The sequence below is a fragment of the Strix uralensis genome, chromosome 6 (genome assembly GCF_047716275.1).
Source record: "Strix uralensis isolate ZFMK-TIS-50842 chromosome 6, bStrUra1, whole genome shotgun sequence".
In the NCBI taxonomy this organism is placed as follows: Eukaryota; Metazoa; Chordata; class Aves; order Strigiformes; family Strigidae; genus Strix; species Strix uralensis.
Genome location: NC_133977.1, coordinates 8,227,605 through 8,242,924, shown reverse-complemented (window position 1 = coordinate 8,242,924; position 15,320 = coordinate 8,227,605). Strand labels below are relative to the sequence as shown.

The window sequence follows — 15,320 nt, the reverse complement described above, 5'->3', positions numbered from 1 at the left end:
CTACTTCAGTAAAAGTCAGCAGAATTTGCTCTACTGATAGCACTTTAATAAACATTAGGCAGCGTCATTGTCACAGATGAAAGTATTAACACGGTAATGGTTTGACAGGAATTTCAGATTTATTAATAAATAACAGCAATCGATCATTTACAAAATAATTTAGAAGATATTATAAAAATAGCAACTTATTTACAGATTCTAGGATGACAAGATTCACACTCACTTCATGGTGTCTTAATTTATACATATGTACATGCGCAGACACAAACACAAAACGTACAAACACACACACAGGAACAACAGTGTTTGGATCCAGTAGAATGAACACAAAACGTACAAACACACAGAGATAAAAGCATTCGGATCCAGTAGAATGAGGTATGTACCCACACACCAGTGAGCAGAGAAAGAGCTGGTGAAAGAGAAGCTAGCTCAAAGAAAGATTTCCCTCCTCTCGAGTTTAAATACTCCCAATGCCTTGGCATTCCTCAACGGGTGATCACTGAGACTCGAGCAGGTGGACTTCGCCCTGGCCTTCCCTCAGCTCAGGCAGCAGACGACACCTGAAGGGTTTTGGTACCCGAGAGGCGTCCCAGCTCAGGGGAGATGCTGGTCACAGGCCGCTGCGATCCAGGAGAGCTCAAAGGGTCTCCCCTGTGGTCGCAATTTACAGGGTCCAAGATAATGGACTTTTGTCAGATACCTTTTGCTCACACCCAGCTCGAACAACAAAGTATTCTGGTGCCTTCCAGCAGTTGCACAAGAACTTGATGAATGCGCAGCTCTGTTATTGTTCCCATTTGACCCCATCCCAGGCCCTTGGGAGATGATGGGCTGTTATAACCGTTTCCGAGCAATCCCGAGGGGCAGGAGCCAGGCTCCTAACAGACTGGTGTATAGCCCGGGTGGATGTGGGTGGAATCACACCTAGCACCAAGCAGCCCAATGGGGAGGGGAGGGGAGGGGAGGGGAGGGGAGGGGAGGGGAGGGGAGGGGAGGGGAGGGGAGGGGAGGGGAGGGGAGGGGAGGGCAAAGAATTGCACCACCACAATCATGCTTCACAGTTAAGAGTACTGCACATAGTTTTTCCTAACGAAACTCATACAAGTTTAAAAAACAACCTAAGAAAAACTTAACTTTATTTAGCTTTATTAATAAAATGAAGAATTAAAAGATTGCTACGACATTTAGAACATGACACCAGAGAATTATAAAACAGCAACAAATCCTAATAAAAATTAATAAAGAATAATAAATGAATCCTAATAAAAAATACATATACTAAGAGCAGTCCCTGTGCCTGGGAGCCAGTGTTCTTCCTGCAAGAGGCCCATCATCTTTTCAGAAAAGAGAAAAACCTATAAAATTAAAAGGCATCAGTAAATAAAGCTGACATTTTAAACATTTCCAACTTACTGGGAAGTAATTCACAGAAAGTAATTACAGAGGAAAAGTCAGTGCTCATATTTTTAATACAATCATGCGATCGGAGCACAAATGGGAAAAAGCACTTCTCTTTACACTTAGTTTTTAAAACTGTGTGTACACTGCCATCATTTAAAGTGCAAGCTACATGTTTGCTGAATTAACCGAAGGCATAACAGGCAAGATGTAAGTTAAAATACTGCCACCAGTAGTTATACAACTAACCACAGATGCCAGCAGCATATTTCAAACCCTGACCAACTTAGTGTGCTACTTCCTATCGTATATTACCAGCCGAACACATATTCCATTGCTTTAGACACAATGCTTTCATCTTTCCGCGGAGTTTGTCTGTCAGAAACCACCTAGAAGGCGGGGGGAAAGAGGAAGAGAGAAAATAAAGAGAATCAGTCAACGTAGAGTTGATTCTTTTTGTACTAACCAGGCTGTTTATTTTCTTAAGCGCTACTATCTTTTGACAAAATATGTTTGCAAGCTTTTCAAATCAAGCTCTTAACCTCTGGAAAAGTGACAGGTCATTAATTTATTATTATTATTATTATTATTTTAGAGACTGAACAGACTGAGTTTGTACTTGAACCGCATCTTTAAAGAAATGACAGAAGATAAAGGCTGGCTAAGGTCACATTGACGTTAACATGTGTACAGCCTCAGAACACTACAGGGAGGTAGCACAAAGAAACACATGCTGCTGTTCCCCTTAAAATACCTGATAGTCACTACTGGAAGCTTTATACGCTGTTGCAAGAGGTCTCATTGTAGAAATTCTTGCACTATTATTTGCAGGTTGTACTGGTGTGCTGACAGATTTTGTAGGTGGAGTGAAAACTGAAGACGTTGAGGGCGTAGAGCTTCTTTCAAAGTTTTCCATCACACTCTTAAGAAGAGGGTTAATACAATGTAAATAAATACTAAAAAAGCAGTACTTCAACCTTTATTATCCAGCATTATCTAGCATTATTATCTAGATCTATTTGATAAAATATGTTCACATCTCCAAGTAAGCAAAGACCACAGGTAAAGGGCCTGTCAGTACAGAGCACACAAGCACACACCACCACCAAGCCTTTTCCTCACTGCAACCATTTACATGGCGGGTTATGCCATTGCAGAGTAGTGGAAGCCTGTAACCTCTTCACTGGATGTACCGAACGTCAGCCAAGTTTGAAACAGCGTAGAGAAACCCAATTGTAAGCCTTGCGGCAAACTCCGGGCGGTAAATTCTCAGGCCCAGTTGAACTAAGTAGCATAACATCATCTTTCTAAATGCTTCCAAAATATTTCACCTGATCCATAGAGGACAGTCTCCAAGCCTTTACCAACTTGCAGCTTTTTGCTCAGATTCAACTTGCCAAGGAATTTCACTCGGTCCCCTTAGCAAATGCTAGAAAAGGAGTCAGAATGCTCCATTTTGCAAGCTTATGTTTAGAAAGAAACGCATGTAGAATGGAAGAGGCAGCAAGTGACTTGACAGGAAACACGAGTTCCACAGGAACCCAGAGAAAACAAGATGGGAAATGACAACCAGCCTGGGAAGATCCAATTTGCTTCATTTAGACTCAGTGGAGCACAGCATTCAACCAGCCTGAAGGCAGCAGAAATTACAAAGGACATCTGGCAGGGAACAGCTATCCAAAACACAGGACAGGATTGCTGTCCGGTGTGGGTGGCAGCTGACTCTGCTCAGCTCAAGGGGAACCCACAGAACTAACTGCCACTTGACAATCAGAAGCCTGAGTACTGGTGTCAAATCCATCACATCCAGTTTTCAGTTGCAAGGAGGAGTTTCACAGCCTAATGCCAAGCCCTCAAGGGATTGGTCTCCACAAATCTCTCTTGCCTCCAAAAACACAGGTTAATGATTATGGGTTTGTCTAGTGATATTTGGAAGTGGACACTACCCACAAAAGACATAGAGAACTCAAAAGCAACAAAGATCAGACACCTGACAATTCAGTGTCTTAGATTGGGGTTCTCAACCTTTCCTTCACCACAGACCCCCTTTAAATACCTTTTGTGGCTGCGGACCACCAAGACTTAATTCAAGATTTAAAGCACTAGACTGCATCAAATATTTAGTTCAATTTTCTCACGAAGGGTCTTCAAATTTGGAGAGAAGGGGAAATAAGGTAATCTGTTAATGCACGCACTCCTATTACAATATCTTTATTGCAATGATTCCGTATGGATTTGAAATAATACCATCACCACCCTTCTCAAATGGCTCATTTCATGGTATTTTAATGTGCTAATTCCAAACTTGATGCCAATTTTTACATTAAAATTTGATGAAAAGCTTTTACAATCCTTTTCACCTCCCCCCTTGTTGGTCTGTGTTCAGTCACCATATATTTTTGTTTACGGCTCCAGGGCCACCACTTGGAGGAACAGACTTCAGCCCCGGTGGGGCCCTAAAGAGGGCCACTGGGTTAAGAACCCACCTAGTTAAAAAAGTGGGTCCCACCACCCCTACCAGCACTGATGTGTCAGGGCAGGTGTGGGGTGGGGGCTTGAGTATGAGAGGAGCATTGAGGGAGGGGGCTGTGGGAAACGGAGGCGCAGCGCTTGCCGCGGGCCAGACCAAATGTTTCCGGGCTGGACGTTCCCCACCCCTGCTTTAAGCCTTCACAGACCCCCTGTGACGACATCGCGGCCCCCCCAGGGGTCCGCGGACCACAGGTTGAGAACCACCATCTGCGAACATTACTTCTAGAGTTTCAGCTTATAGGCAATTCAGTCATTGATACTAACTGGACACCAAAACAGTAAATAAGCTAAGAAGAAACTGGAAGCCCCACCATCAGAAACCCACAGAGGAAAGGGCACGGATGTAAATTTCTTTCTGAATTTTAATCAGAATAAGAAACATTTCAAACTGATAAAAACTAAAGTAATTTGCAAGCTCAATGTGGGCGTGTCAGCCCTGCAGAGCTGTGGGAGATTCAATACTTAAGAGCCAAACTGACATCAGCTGGTCAGCTCAGCTCAGCCAGAGAGCTCAGTTTGGGGAGCTCAGGGTAGGTGGAGAGCTCTGCTCGGCGAGTCAGGCAGGAGCTCTGTCCTGCACTGGCTTGGAGAAGCGCCAGCTCTACTCTGTGCAGGCCTGGACAAGCAGCAAGGTTTGGAGGAGACACAGGCCTTGGAAGAAAGATAAGTCAGCTCGGAGTGATTATGGAACTGTTGGTGGGATAAGACTGTTGATGACCGTCTAGCTGCTGATTTGCTAATTATGAAGTAAGAGCTAAGGGTAGTGAGAGCATAGCGAGAGCGTAAGTATGTATCATTTTAATAATAAAGGATTTTCCATCTGCACTTCAATGGAGAGTCCGTGGCTCAGTTGCCACAGCTCAATTCCTAGGGCTGCCTTCTCAGAATGGTTTACATTTGAAAGCTTGCATTACCCCTTAGCATCGCTTATCCTTAGAGGAGACCAAGAAAACAATCTGTGAACTACAGAAGAATGACTGTCACTTGCTTAAGCTGATGTGCAGTACCCAACGCAAAGTGCTGCAAGAATTAACAGTCAGGGCATAGTCAATGCCCAGAAACTAATAGCTCGTGACAAAATTAGACTGACATACAGCCACGTCTACCCCAGCCACTGCTTACAAGAAGGGAACATGTTTTTGTGGGGGCAGGTGGGAGAACAGGATTGGGACTGTCTTGGTAACACATTTTCGGTCTGGTGTACTAAGACAAACTGAAAAGCCAGAAGCAGATAAATAGTCACAGAAAAAAAAGGGACAATTGGGAGCAGTAACAGTCTTAAACTGCCACCACACATCTATTTCAGCCCCTAAATGCCACAAGTTCCAGTCTGGGAAACTCTTTTATCCCAACTGACTTTTATGTTACGGATTCATTTCACATCTTGTACAGCAATGTAATTCCGTGCATTGGAACTTCCAAGGAGCACAGAGGTTTCCCATAATGATCCTTCTCAGCAGGAAATTTTGTCAAATACTCAAGAAAATCTCGTGTAAGGTGTTTTAACTGCACTACCACTGCTTTGCAATTCAAAAAGAAAAAAAGTTAAAGGGGTCAGGGGAAATAGAGGAAGCCCAAAAGCAGAGTGCCTTATATTTAAGTAAAAGCAGCTGTTAACTTACTTTATCTATACACGGCTTGACACCAATCATCAGAGATTCACCAAAAATTCTTCCATCTTTGCTTAAGGCTTTCCGGGCTTGAAGCTTAGACTGGTATCGAATATGCATCCAGTTTCCCGTGTTGGACATCTGTATGAGATTAAGGGAAAACTGTGAAATTCAGCCTTTTAAAGAATGAGACAGGATGTTTTCAGGAATAAGTCTCAAACTAAGACATACCACATGCTTTAATATATTTCCATACTGAGCAAACTGTAGAAGAATGTATGAAGCTGATGCTTGAGGAAACCTGAAAGACAGAAAAACAACCTCAGAAAAGTATAAGGAGTAGTTTAAGGATTCTGGTGCTAAAATACAACCCTATGAAGGGTTTCTAAACATCCAAGAGACCAGCGTGTTAATGCCATTTTAGAAGCAGTGACTTGAGGAATATTATCTTCCAGGCATTTTTACTTCACCACACACCTCAATGGTAGAATTGAAACCCAAAAAAATTAACACGTAGCTTAAGTTAAGGTGCTTCACTAAAATATATGCATTTGCTGGCTTTGACCACAGCTGTACTTCCTGCAGGACCTAGGACTGCCACACAACAGCAATGTCCAAGTACTGCTTTCCATACGTTGCAAAGACTTCACCCATGGCTTTTCCAATACTTTGAAAACCAACTTACCCAAATACAGTTACCCAGGTGTCATCAAGTTGATCATCTGAAGTCAGGGAATCACCCTGAGTATAAAAAGGGTCTAGCTGAGCAGGAGAGAGAGTAGTCTTCCTAGGCTGCCCAATACTTGCAGGACTGAACATACTCGAGGCTGTTTAATTGAAACAGCATTGTGTAACAGATTACTTTTGCACGACAGATAAGCTTAAGAGCCTACAGTAAAAGAACAAATTCAGTATCAAGCATTTCACTTGTACGTGGAAGAGTTTGATGGAGATTTATTTGCAGACACAAAGAGTAAGTCAACCCCAACTTCACATCTGCAAGCATGCTATTAAGTTTTATGAGTAGCAACCTAGCTATCTCCTTGGCCTCTAAACACCAACATCTTAATACAGAAACCAAATAGGAACAAGACAGCAGAATTAAGCTTAGCAGGAAACCACATGTTCATGCACAAGATAGGAAACCTTATGAAGATGGAAGGCGACCCATCAATCTCAGCTGCTTCCCTCAAGTACAATTTCCGTGCTCAGTTCAACAACAAATTTTCAATAACGAATAAGTGAAGCCGATTGATATTCACTCAGTCTCAGAGTAGAAAGTATCTCCTATTCACATCCACGTACCTTTGGAAAGGCTAGTAAATAAAGACGCAACTCCTCCACAAATTAGCAGGAGTTGACGTAGCTTGAACAGTGCTTTTTGCGTATCTAGGAAAGCAGTAAGAAAGCATATCTATGTATAATAAATACATATATATTTTGACAGGACAGCTACCTGTTCCAGGAGTTGATGGCATCGCTCCAGCCAACGGGCTCTGTGTTAGCGAAAAGCTGGCCTGCGTTAAAACACAGAAAGTAACAAATCATTCTTACAGGTGCACTTCTCAGATCAGAAGAGATCATTTCCAGGTAACTTAAGCGTCAGGCAAGAATATTAACTGGTTGCCTTCAGGTACTCCTAAGTTTTAAGAGTAAGAACAGACATTTACGTGTATATTTAATCACACCGGATTACTAGAAGTTATTTGACAATGTTTTTACATTCTAGCACACAGCCTAGCCATAGCTTGGACATCCAGGAGGCCCCAACTACTACATTCCGGAATGCCCAGCTGGTTACTATGCCTCAGAAGAGAATGCAGTTAACTTTCCCGATCAGAGGCTTAAATGCAAGTATCAGAGACAGCATGGGACTGTAGATCAAGCTACAGAAGGGAAGCACCACAAGCAACAGGATTCAGGGTCTGTCTACAATATTTTATCATCTAACAAGAAAGAGCTACTAGTATACAAGAATAGAACTCATTTAGGCTTAGGGTGAGCTTTAGGTAACAGGAACTGAAAAATCCATTACCTAACACCAATCACAAATGCTTTCTGAAACCAAGTAGCTTTAGGTATCGACACCCAGAAACCTTTGAGTTCAACTTTTTCAAAATGGGCATCGCACCATTGCTGTAGATAGATAGTAATTCACAAATTCACGTGCATCCTGATGGAAAGGATGCCAGTATCGTAAGTTACCAGCACCTGATTTACACCGTCTAAAGGGCTTAGACATCACAGGAGCATAACCCCCACTTGTATTCCTCACCACTAGGCTCACTTTCCCTCTCAACTACTTGGTGCAATTGCACTAAAGTATACTTTGAGTTTTAGCTGCTAGTACATATTTTCTTTTTACCATAGGAGGATTTCGACATCCAAAACAATCTTAGTGTATTTTTAGCCTGCATCATAGCATTTCTTAGATACAAGATCAAACTGGAGCACCTATATACCTTGCAACATGCGTTCTGATAGCTGCTCTGTTTATTTTTAAATATCCAGTCCTTTAAGACAGTATTGGATTCTGTCTTTCACAGAGAACCTGAACTTTCAGAATAAACCCTTCAGAAGGCAACAGACTGCTCATTCAGTGAAAGGCCTTCTTGCATCAAAAGACTCATGTTCACTGAAAAAGAACCTACTAATGCTTGACTGCTCAGCTGAGGTGAGTAGCGGAGCTTATTATTCGAATGCCCTTCTGGAAATGGTACTCTTTCTCTTTCAAAATTAACCCCACCTCCCTGCCCAAATTTTGATTACTGGGCTCAGCACAAAATTCCTTCTATTTCAGTAAGTGCCTCTATGGCCAACTAGAAGAAAAGATAACTCCTATGTGGACCCTTCGGGCAATCAGCAGCCCAGTAAATTTACAAGAAGGTGAAAAGCTGCAACGAGTCTGCGTTTGTCACCTACAAAGCAGAGTAGAGGCATCATCTGCATTCTTCATTCTCTACAGCATCAGAAAGCAGCAACAGGAGGAGATAACTCCATGACTGCAGCTCCCAGTTAGGCTACGCAGGAACAGGCACACCAAACACCCAGGCTAAGCAACAGCAGGATCTGAAGACTCGCCAGTCATTTTGCTACAGCAGTGTATACAACAGAGTTAAAGAATTCACTGAAGCAGTAAGCTACCTCCCATCTTCTGCTAAGAACAGGCCAGCGCCTAAGCCACTTACTGGTCTTCTTGAGGTCAGAGGTGTTGATCCAAGTCCGGGACTAGATAATTCATCGTACAGGCTTCTAACTGGTGGAGCACCGCTTTTATCTTTAGGTGTAGGGACTACTGGTTGTGGGGGAGATCCTCCTGCAATTAAAGGGAACAAATGAAGAGCGTGAGAAACTTCTAGTTTTACTTCACTGCTACTTGTTCTTGAAACACCAGCATAAATTCAGCCGGGACAGACTGTTTAAATTGTTTCACTGGAGGTTTGCAAAACCATCTGGCCTACCAAACTCTTCAGGTTTCAATGTTCTACACAAGAACGTCACCTACGTGTCAGAAACTGCCTCCTTACACAAGCATCACCTAAAACCTTCAGGCCTCTTATTAACCCCATATATTCACCTCTTACACACACTAGTTCTTTTGATGAAGAACATAGCTACACCTTCCCATTTTAAGGCAGGTTTGTAGCGTATTTTAATTGTTTCAGAGACTAACTCCCCTGTAGCAGAGATGCAAAAGCAAGGGTTTTAAGACCGGAGACATTCTACATGCTAAAGAACCATACCAAAATGCACACAGACATTGCACATGCTGTCACATGCCCACTGTCCCAATTCCCTTCCTTCCCATGGAATTTCATATGCAGTAAAAACAGAAGCTCTTGAAAGCAGGGACTAGCTTGCATTTAGACAGGATGAACTTAAGCCACCTGCTCTCCCATTCTGTAAACTTCGGGACTGCCAATATAACAGAGAATTAAACTGACTGAAAGACCTTCAACACTTTGTTGGCTTCACCCCAGGAAAAAAACAAAAGTAGGAGCTTGACTTAACAGTTTTCACTTGCAAAACAGTTGGAAATTAAGCTTTTCCAAAGGACTTTTCCATCCTAAATTCTGAGCTTCGAGGCTTCTCTCTGAACTGTTTAACACATCCAAGAACCGTTAGAGGGTATTATATAAAGCACTCTCCCATCAAGCTTTTCGGTTTAATACTTCATCATTCACTTTGGGAGGCCTGTGTTAGTATCTTACTGGTGCTCCCCCTTTTCTAGATTTGATACTCTGAGGCTGTAATAAACCCTTTCCAAACCAGTTAGGTGAAATTCACATGACTCCTTTCAATTTCATAAATACTCTCCTAAGAGCCTTCCGGGGGGGGGGGGACGGACACAGGGGGGACTGACAAGAGCAAGAAGCAGGAAACCAACGGACCACCAATCACAGAATATCTCAAGTTGGAAGGGACCCATAAGGATCACTGAGGCCAATTCTGCTTGAAATGGAAAGAAAAGAAAATGCAAAATTATCTTGCAGTTCTTTAATCCTCCCTTTCCCCTTCAAAACGACCAGCACACTAACACCACCAGATATTTAGATTATGCCAACTGATTTAATATACATACCAAGATCACCCATGACATGAAATAAATCAGTGAAGCTGTTAACTACTCATACTTCTCAGAGAAGAAAGCAGACATAGAAAACCACCACCTTAGAAACGTGGGGAAGGACTTTCTCTAGTCACATCAGTTAGGTGGGTGGATAGAAATGAGCATCTACAGCTAGGAAAAGTCACTACTCCAGCCCAATTACAGCAGGCATCGAGACTGTAAACACAACCACTAGATACTAACTAAGAAGTATTTTTCAGGTTTTCCTCCATCCAGTTTTTAGAAGCCTGACCATCCGTACGTGACCTTTTAGGACTCATGGCAAAGAAATCAGCAGCTTGCACAAGCTGCATTTCGCTTGCCAGCAGACATCTCTGTTTGAAACAAAGAGACAACACCGATGGCTGTATGTGCAACTGACTCGTAAAGAGCTGTAAAAATTGATTTTATACTAGCAGAGGTTCATATTACCTTCCCTGTAAAAGCAACCTTTGCTGGTACCAAAACTGCCGTGTTTAAAACATTCATTAAACTTAAGTTTACTTTGAAATATTTAGCCAAACTCCACTGAATACACTCGAGTCCACCATTTTTTCAATGAATTGAGTTCATTTACAGCAAGTTATAAAACTGTAAGAATTCAAGTCTGCAACAGCCACGTAGAACAGTAAGACAAACCCCATTTTTACTTGCAGGACAATTGTGGTGGTTTGACCTTGGCTAAATGCCAGGTACCCACCAAGTCGCTCTATCACTTCCCCCCCTTTCCCCTTTTTTTCTCAATAGGGCAAAGAAGGGAAAGAAAATAAGATAGGAAAACAAAACAACCCTTGTGGGTAAAACAACAGCAGTTTTAATATAAGCAAAGCGAAGCAAAGGTCCGCGCACAGAAGCAAAAAAAAGAAAACAGATTTATTCTCTACTTCCCATTAACAGGCGATGTCGGGCCTTCTCAGGAAGCAGGGCTCCAATACGCGTAGTGGTTGCCTCGGAGGACCAAGGGTGACCCCACCCCCTTCCTCCTTTCTCCCAGCTTTATACTGAGCAGACGTCATATGGTCTGGAATATCCCTTTGGTCAGTTGGGGTCAGCTGTCCTGGTTGTGTCCCCTCCCAAGATCTTGCCCACCCCGTCCCACTGTGGTGGGGGGAAATGTCAGAAAGAGCCTTGGTGCTGCGTAAGCACTACTCAGCAGTAGCCACAACACCAGTGTGCTATCAACACCCTGCCAGCTCCCAGCATAAAACACAGCACCATGAGGGCTGCTACAGGGGAAAACCAATTCTGGCTCAGCCAGACCCGGTACAACAATTTGTCAGCATTTAACCAATTCTGACCTGGAAGTAGCGGAGACCTCATTTCCATTACAGCAACTGAAGGGCCGCTTAAAGCACGAGGTTGGGGAGTCACTGGAGCAGGTAGATCTCCCATCAGGAACCCAGGAAGAAATTGAGCACTAGCTCCCGGTTTTGGAGATGTCGGGGAGCCCAGAGTCATCGGCTCGGCTCCTGTGAGAATGAAATCAAAACTGAAAACCACGGAAGAAGCCAAATGGTCTCGGCTTTTCCATTGCTTGGAGAGCGGCTCGACCAGGGAAACAACAGCATACAGCCTGTGCCTAAGGCGGTTCTAGTCGCTTGTTTTCCGAGGAAGCAAAGTTCCCCACAGTCTTGTGGGTTTTGCAGCGACAAGAACGGCCACGCTCATACTTCGCAGTCACAAGAGACTACTTTGGTCACGGCCGCATTTCTGGCTTTGAGGGCAATTACGGTCTGGGGGTTGCTCTAAAGGTGTTTCCTCTGGCAAAGCCACCAGGCCAAGGCTGGACTCTCCCCCGCCGGCCGCTTCCAACACGCTCGGGCAGAGCCCCGCGGGCTCCCGCCTGCCACACCGCGGCTCCCCCGCCGCCTTGCCGCCACAGCCGGCCTCACCGCACCCCGGAGCCCTCCCGGAGTTTCGGGGAGCTTCCGCTACGGCTCCGCACCCGACGGAGCACCGGCTGCTGGGCGTAAGCCCACGGCCCCCTTTCCCCTGCTTTCCCCCAGGGGAAGGCGCTCATCCTGCCGCGGCCTCCCAGCACCCACCCCCCCAGCGCGTCCCCCCGCACGGAGCGGGGAGCCAGCCCCGGCCGCGGGCCCCTCACCGGCCCGGCGGAGCGCGGGCAGCGCCGGCGACAAGAGCCGCGCAGCAGCGACCTCGCCGGCGCCTCGCCGCGCGCGGGGCGAGGGGGGCGGCGGCCGGTAGAGCCGAGGGGGGCCCGGCCCGGGGAAGGCGGCGGGAGCGGCCCCACGGCCCGGCTCACCTGCGGCCGGCGGCTCCACGGCGAAGGCGGCCATGTCGGCGCGGGCGGCGGGAGAAGCCGCGGGCAGCTCCGCCGGGCGCTTTCGAACGGGACGGCCACTTCCTCCCGCCGTCACTTCCGCCCCGCTCTCGTGTGAGCCGCCCCCGCCGGCTGCCACGGCCCCGCGCGGCTCGGCCCTTCCCCCGCACCGCCCACCGCCGCGGCGGCTGCACGGCTCTCCATCGGCTCGGCGCTTCACGGCGGCCGCGGGTAACGAACACCGGCCTCCCCCGGCTAACTAACACCGGCGGCCCTGGGTAACGAACACCGGCGGCCCCCGGCTAACTAACAACGGCGGCCCCGGTAACGAACACGCCGGCCCCGGCTAACGAACACCGGCCGCCCCGGTAACTAACAACGGCCGCCACGGTAACGAACACCGGCGGCCCCCGCCGCGATCGTTACACGCGGGATTTAAAAGAACCGCGGTTATCGCTACAAATGCTTGTCCTGGATTATTTCTGTGGGCTCAGCGCTCCTAAACCTGCCGCTGAGATGAGGCGGGAAATCTCACTCACCAGGGAAAAAGCCGCTTCCAAGGCTGACAGCACACCCAGCCATCCGCAGCCGAAATGGAAATGGGGAAACGATGACCACAGAATTGCCCTCAGATGCGGGGGGTGACCTAAACCGTGTGCCGGCACGAGTCATTAATGCTGAGAACAAGGCTCAGGGTAGTTCGTACGGAATGACGTGCTACATCTCGAACTGGCAGTACTGGGAGAGAGTATCTATCAGTTCTTCACACCAAACCCTTCAAATCACTTCAGCGCAGAATTTATCCAAACACAGTGTTCTTTTCATTTTATTGGATATTAATATAGCAAACCCTTTAGAACGGGCATGAAGGCCACAAAAATACTATTAAAATCTTTTACAATTGGTGGTTTTTTTAAACATGCCATTCTAAGATGGGAATTCCAGCCTGAAATCGGGCAGGAGTGTCAAAGTTACCTGTCCTTTGATGTCTGTTCTTTATACATGATGTGGAGTTGGGTGAGGGGACAGCAAACGATGCCCCAATGCACAGAAAAGGCAGGAGCAACAAGTCACAGACAGGTCGTTATAAACATTTTTCGTATTTCCACCAAAATCATCTAATTAAAAAAACCCCAATAGCCTGGTTCCAGCACTTAGGAAACATCACACGTTAGTGCATTTCATATCACTACCTGATGAGAAACAGTACAAAGACATGAAGCATTAAAGCACCCTGACACATTCTGAACAGCCTCAAAAGACCATCTGTTTTAATTTCCAAATACATTTAATGGCTGGCTAGCCCACAAAATTCAGTAAAGTCCACAGTCTTACAAGAAACCCCATGCAACTGAAACCAGAACTGAGTTTTGCATGTTACACATCACCAGCTGAAGTCCATAACTTTGGTTTTAATGTAAATCACATCTAGCTACAGCTAGAAGAGAATCCTTCCTTACTGCAAAGCAGCAGGTGCATAGTTAAAAGGGAAGAACTGGACTTTTAAATGCAATGCTACCTAACAACAGCAGCTAGCCTTAAAAAGGTTTACTTGCAGACCTTTCAAAGATTCTTCACCCGTGTACTTCTCAATATCCCCCGCCCTTTCACACGTGGCCCCTGTACACTCGCAGAATTAATAACGATATTACCAGGAACACATTGCAACAAAGCTGTGCAGTGGTTTGTGCAGTGTGGAACTGCAATGTTCTCATACTTTGTAAGCCCAAATCATTGATACCAGGGTTCAACTAGTGCTCGACACTAAGACAACATATTAAGTCTTACCAGCAGTCTTTACCAGCAGAAGCCGTATGAAGATAATTTCTTAATGACAACCTGTCCAGAAGCACACAGATTTCTATGTTCTAAATTTCCTCTCCTCCTATTTACTACCTCCAGAGCAAAGTAACAACATCAGCTACTCCCAAGTGCTTTTACTCTACAGGAAGCTGCAGTGACCTATTAGTAAAACCATTCTTAAAGCCATCAGAAACAAGAGACTAAGGGAAACAACTGAGAGGAAAAAAAAAACAAAAAACAAAAAACCCACCACACCAAAACCCCACAACTTCATACAGTTTTAAATATGGTACTTAATGGTAAAATAGGTCAGCCAAACTACTGACTTTGGCTCCAAACCCTTCCTTATGTATTTAGGTTCAGACTTCCTTGATCAGAGTTCAATCTTACTCATCACTAAACGAAATCCTATATACAGCGTTCCAAGACCGAAGCGCACCAGAGGTATACTTTGCAAAGCAACTAGCAAAACAAGAATTTAGCTGAACTACCTCTTTTCTTTCTGAAGTCATCTGCATGACAATTGTTTCCCCAAGCCAGACCATTCTGAGAAAACAAGCTCAGATATTAGTTAGTTTGGAGCAGCTCCCTTTGAGCAAAACCAAGTGGATGAGCAGCAACCAATATTCCAAAAGCATCACCCGGCAAATACGCTAAAACGCATCTCCAAAATCTCTGCATCTGCCTGCGTGGGGGTTACTTCTAAAGCAGACAGTGAAGCACAAAGTGCCCTGAGGTAGAAAACTGACTTCTCACTAAGAGCTTTGGGGATTTTACTCAGGACTATCTCTAGCTTAATCCTGTAAACCGGATGCCCGTTACCATCTGAGGGACATTAGGCATGCTCCTGGACTAGTCTTTCAATCTAATTTCATCAGAGGAGTGCAGCCGAAGAACTTTGAGACCACACTGCAGCGTGAAGCCAAGCATGGAAATGGGTATGACTGGACATTCACCTGACCAACGCACTATTGACCCAAACTAAAATGCTAATGTTGACCCACACTAACACAGCCACAAAATCAAAAGAGCAATAGTTGCAGGTAGTTTCCCAAGTATTGAAGAAAAATTTGCTCTCTTCCCA

The 15,320-nt window shown here is 45.2% G+C and overlaps 1 protein-coding gene across 2 annotated transcripts; it reads right to left on the bottom strand.

Annotated features, from left to right (window-relative positions):
* Positions 1-1,132: 1,132 nt before the first annotated feature.
* On the bottom strand, positions 1,133-12,515 carry LOC141945103 (nucleoporin NUP35-like). Of its 2 annotated transcripts, XM_074872656.1 has the most exons (10): positions 12,416-12,515; positions 11,451-11,621; positions 8,732-8,859; positions 7,000-7,060; positions 6,229-6,370; positions 5,775-5,844; positions 5,556-5,684; positions 2,156-2,323; positions 1,717-1,790; positions 1,133-1,358 (listed from the first exon to the last, which is right to left on the bottom strand). In XM_074872656.1, exons 1-10 carry the CDS (start codon positions 12,447-12,449, stop codon positions 1,334-1,336), a joined length of 1,002 nt encoding a protein of 333 aa, XP_074728757.1. In that variant the 5' UTR covers positions 12,450-12,515; the 3' UTR covers positions 1,133-1,333. The 2 variants fall into 2 exon arrangements, with proteins under 2 accessions (XP_074728757.1, XP_074728758.1); XM_074872657.1 differs by having other exon boundaries at positions 1,133-1,790.
* Between the last annotated feature and the right edge of the window lie 2,805 nt (positions 12,516-15,320).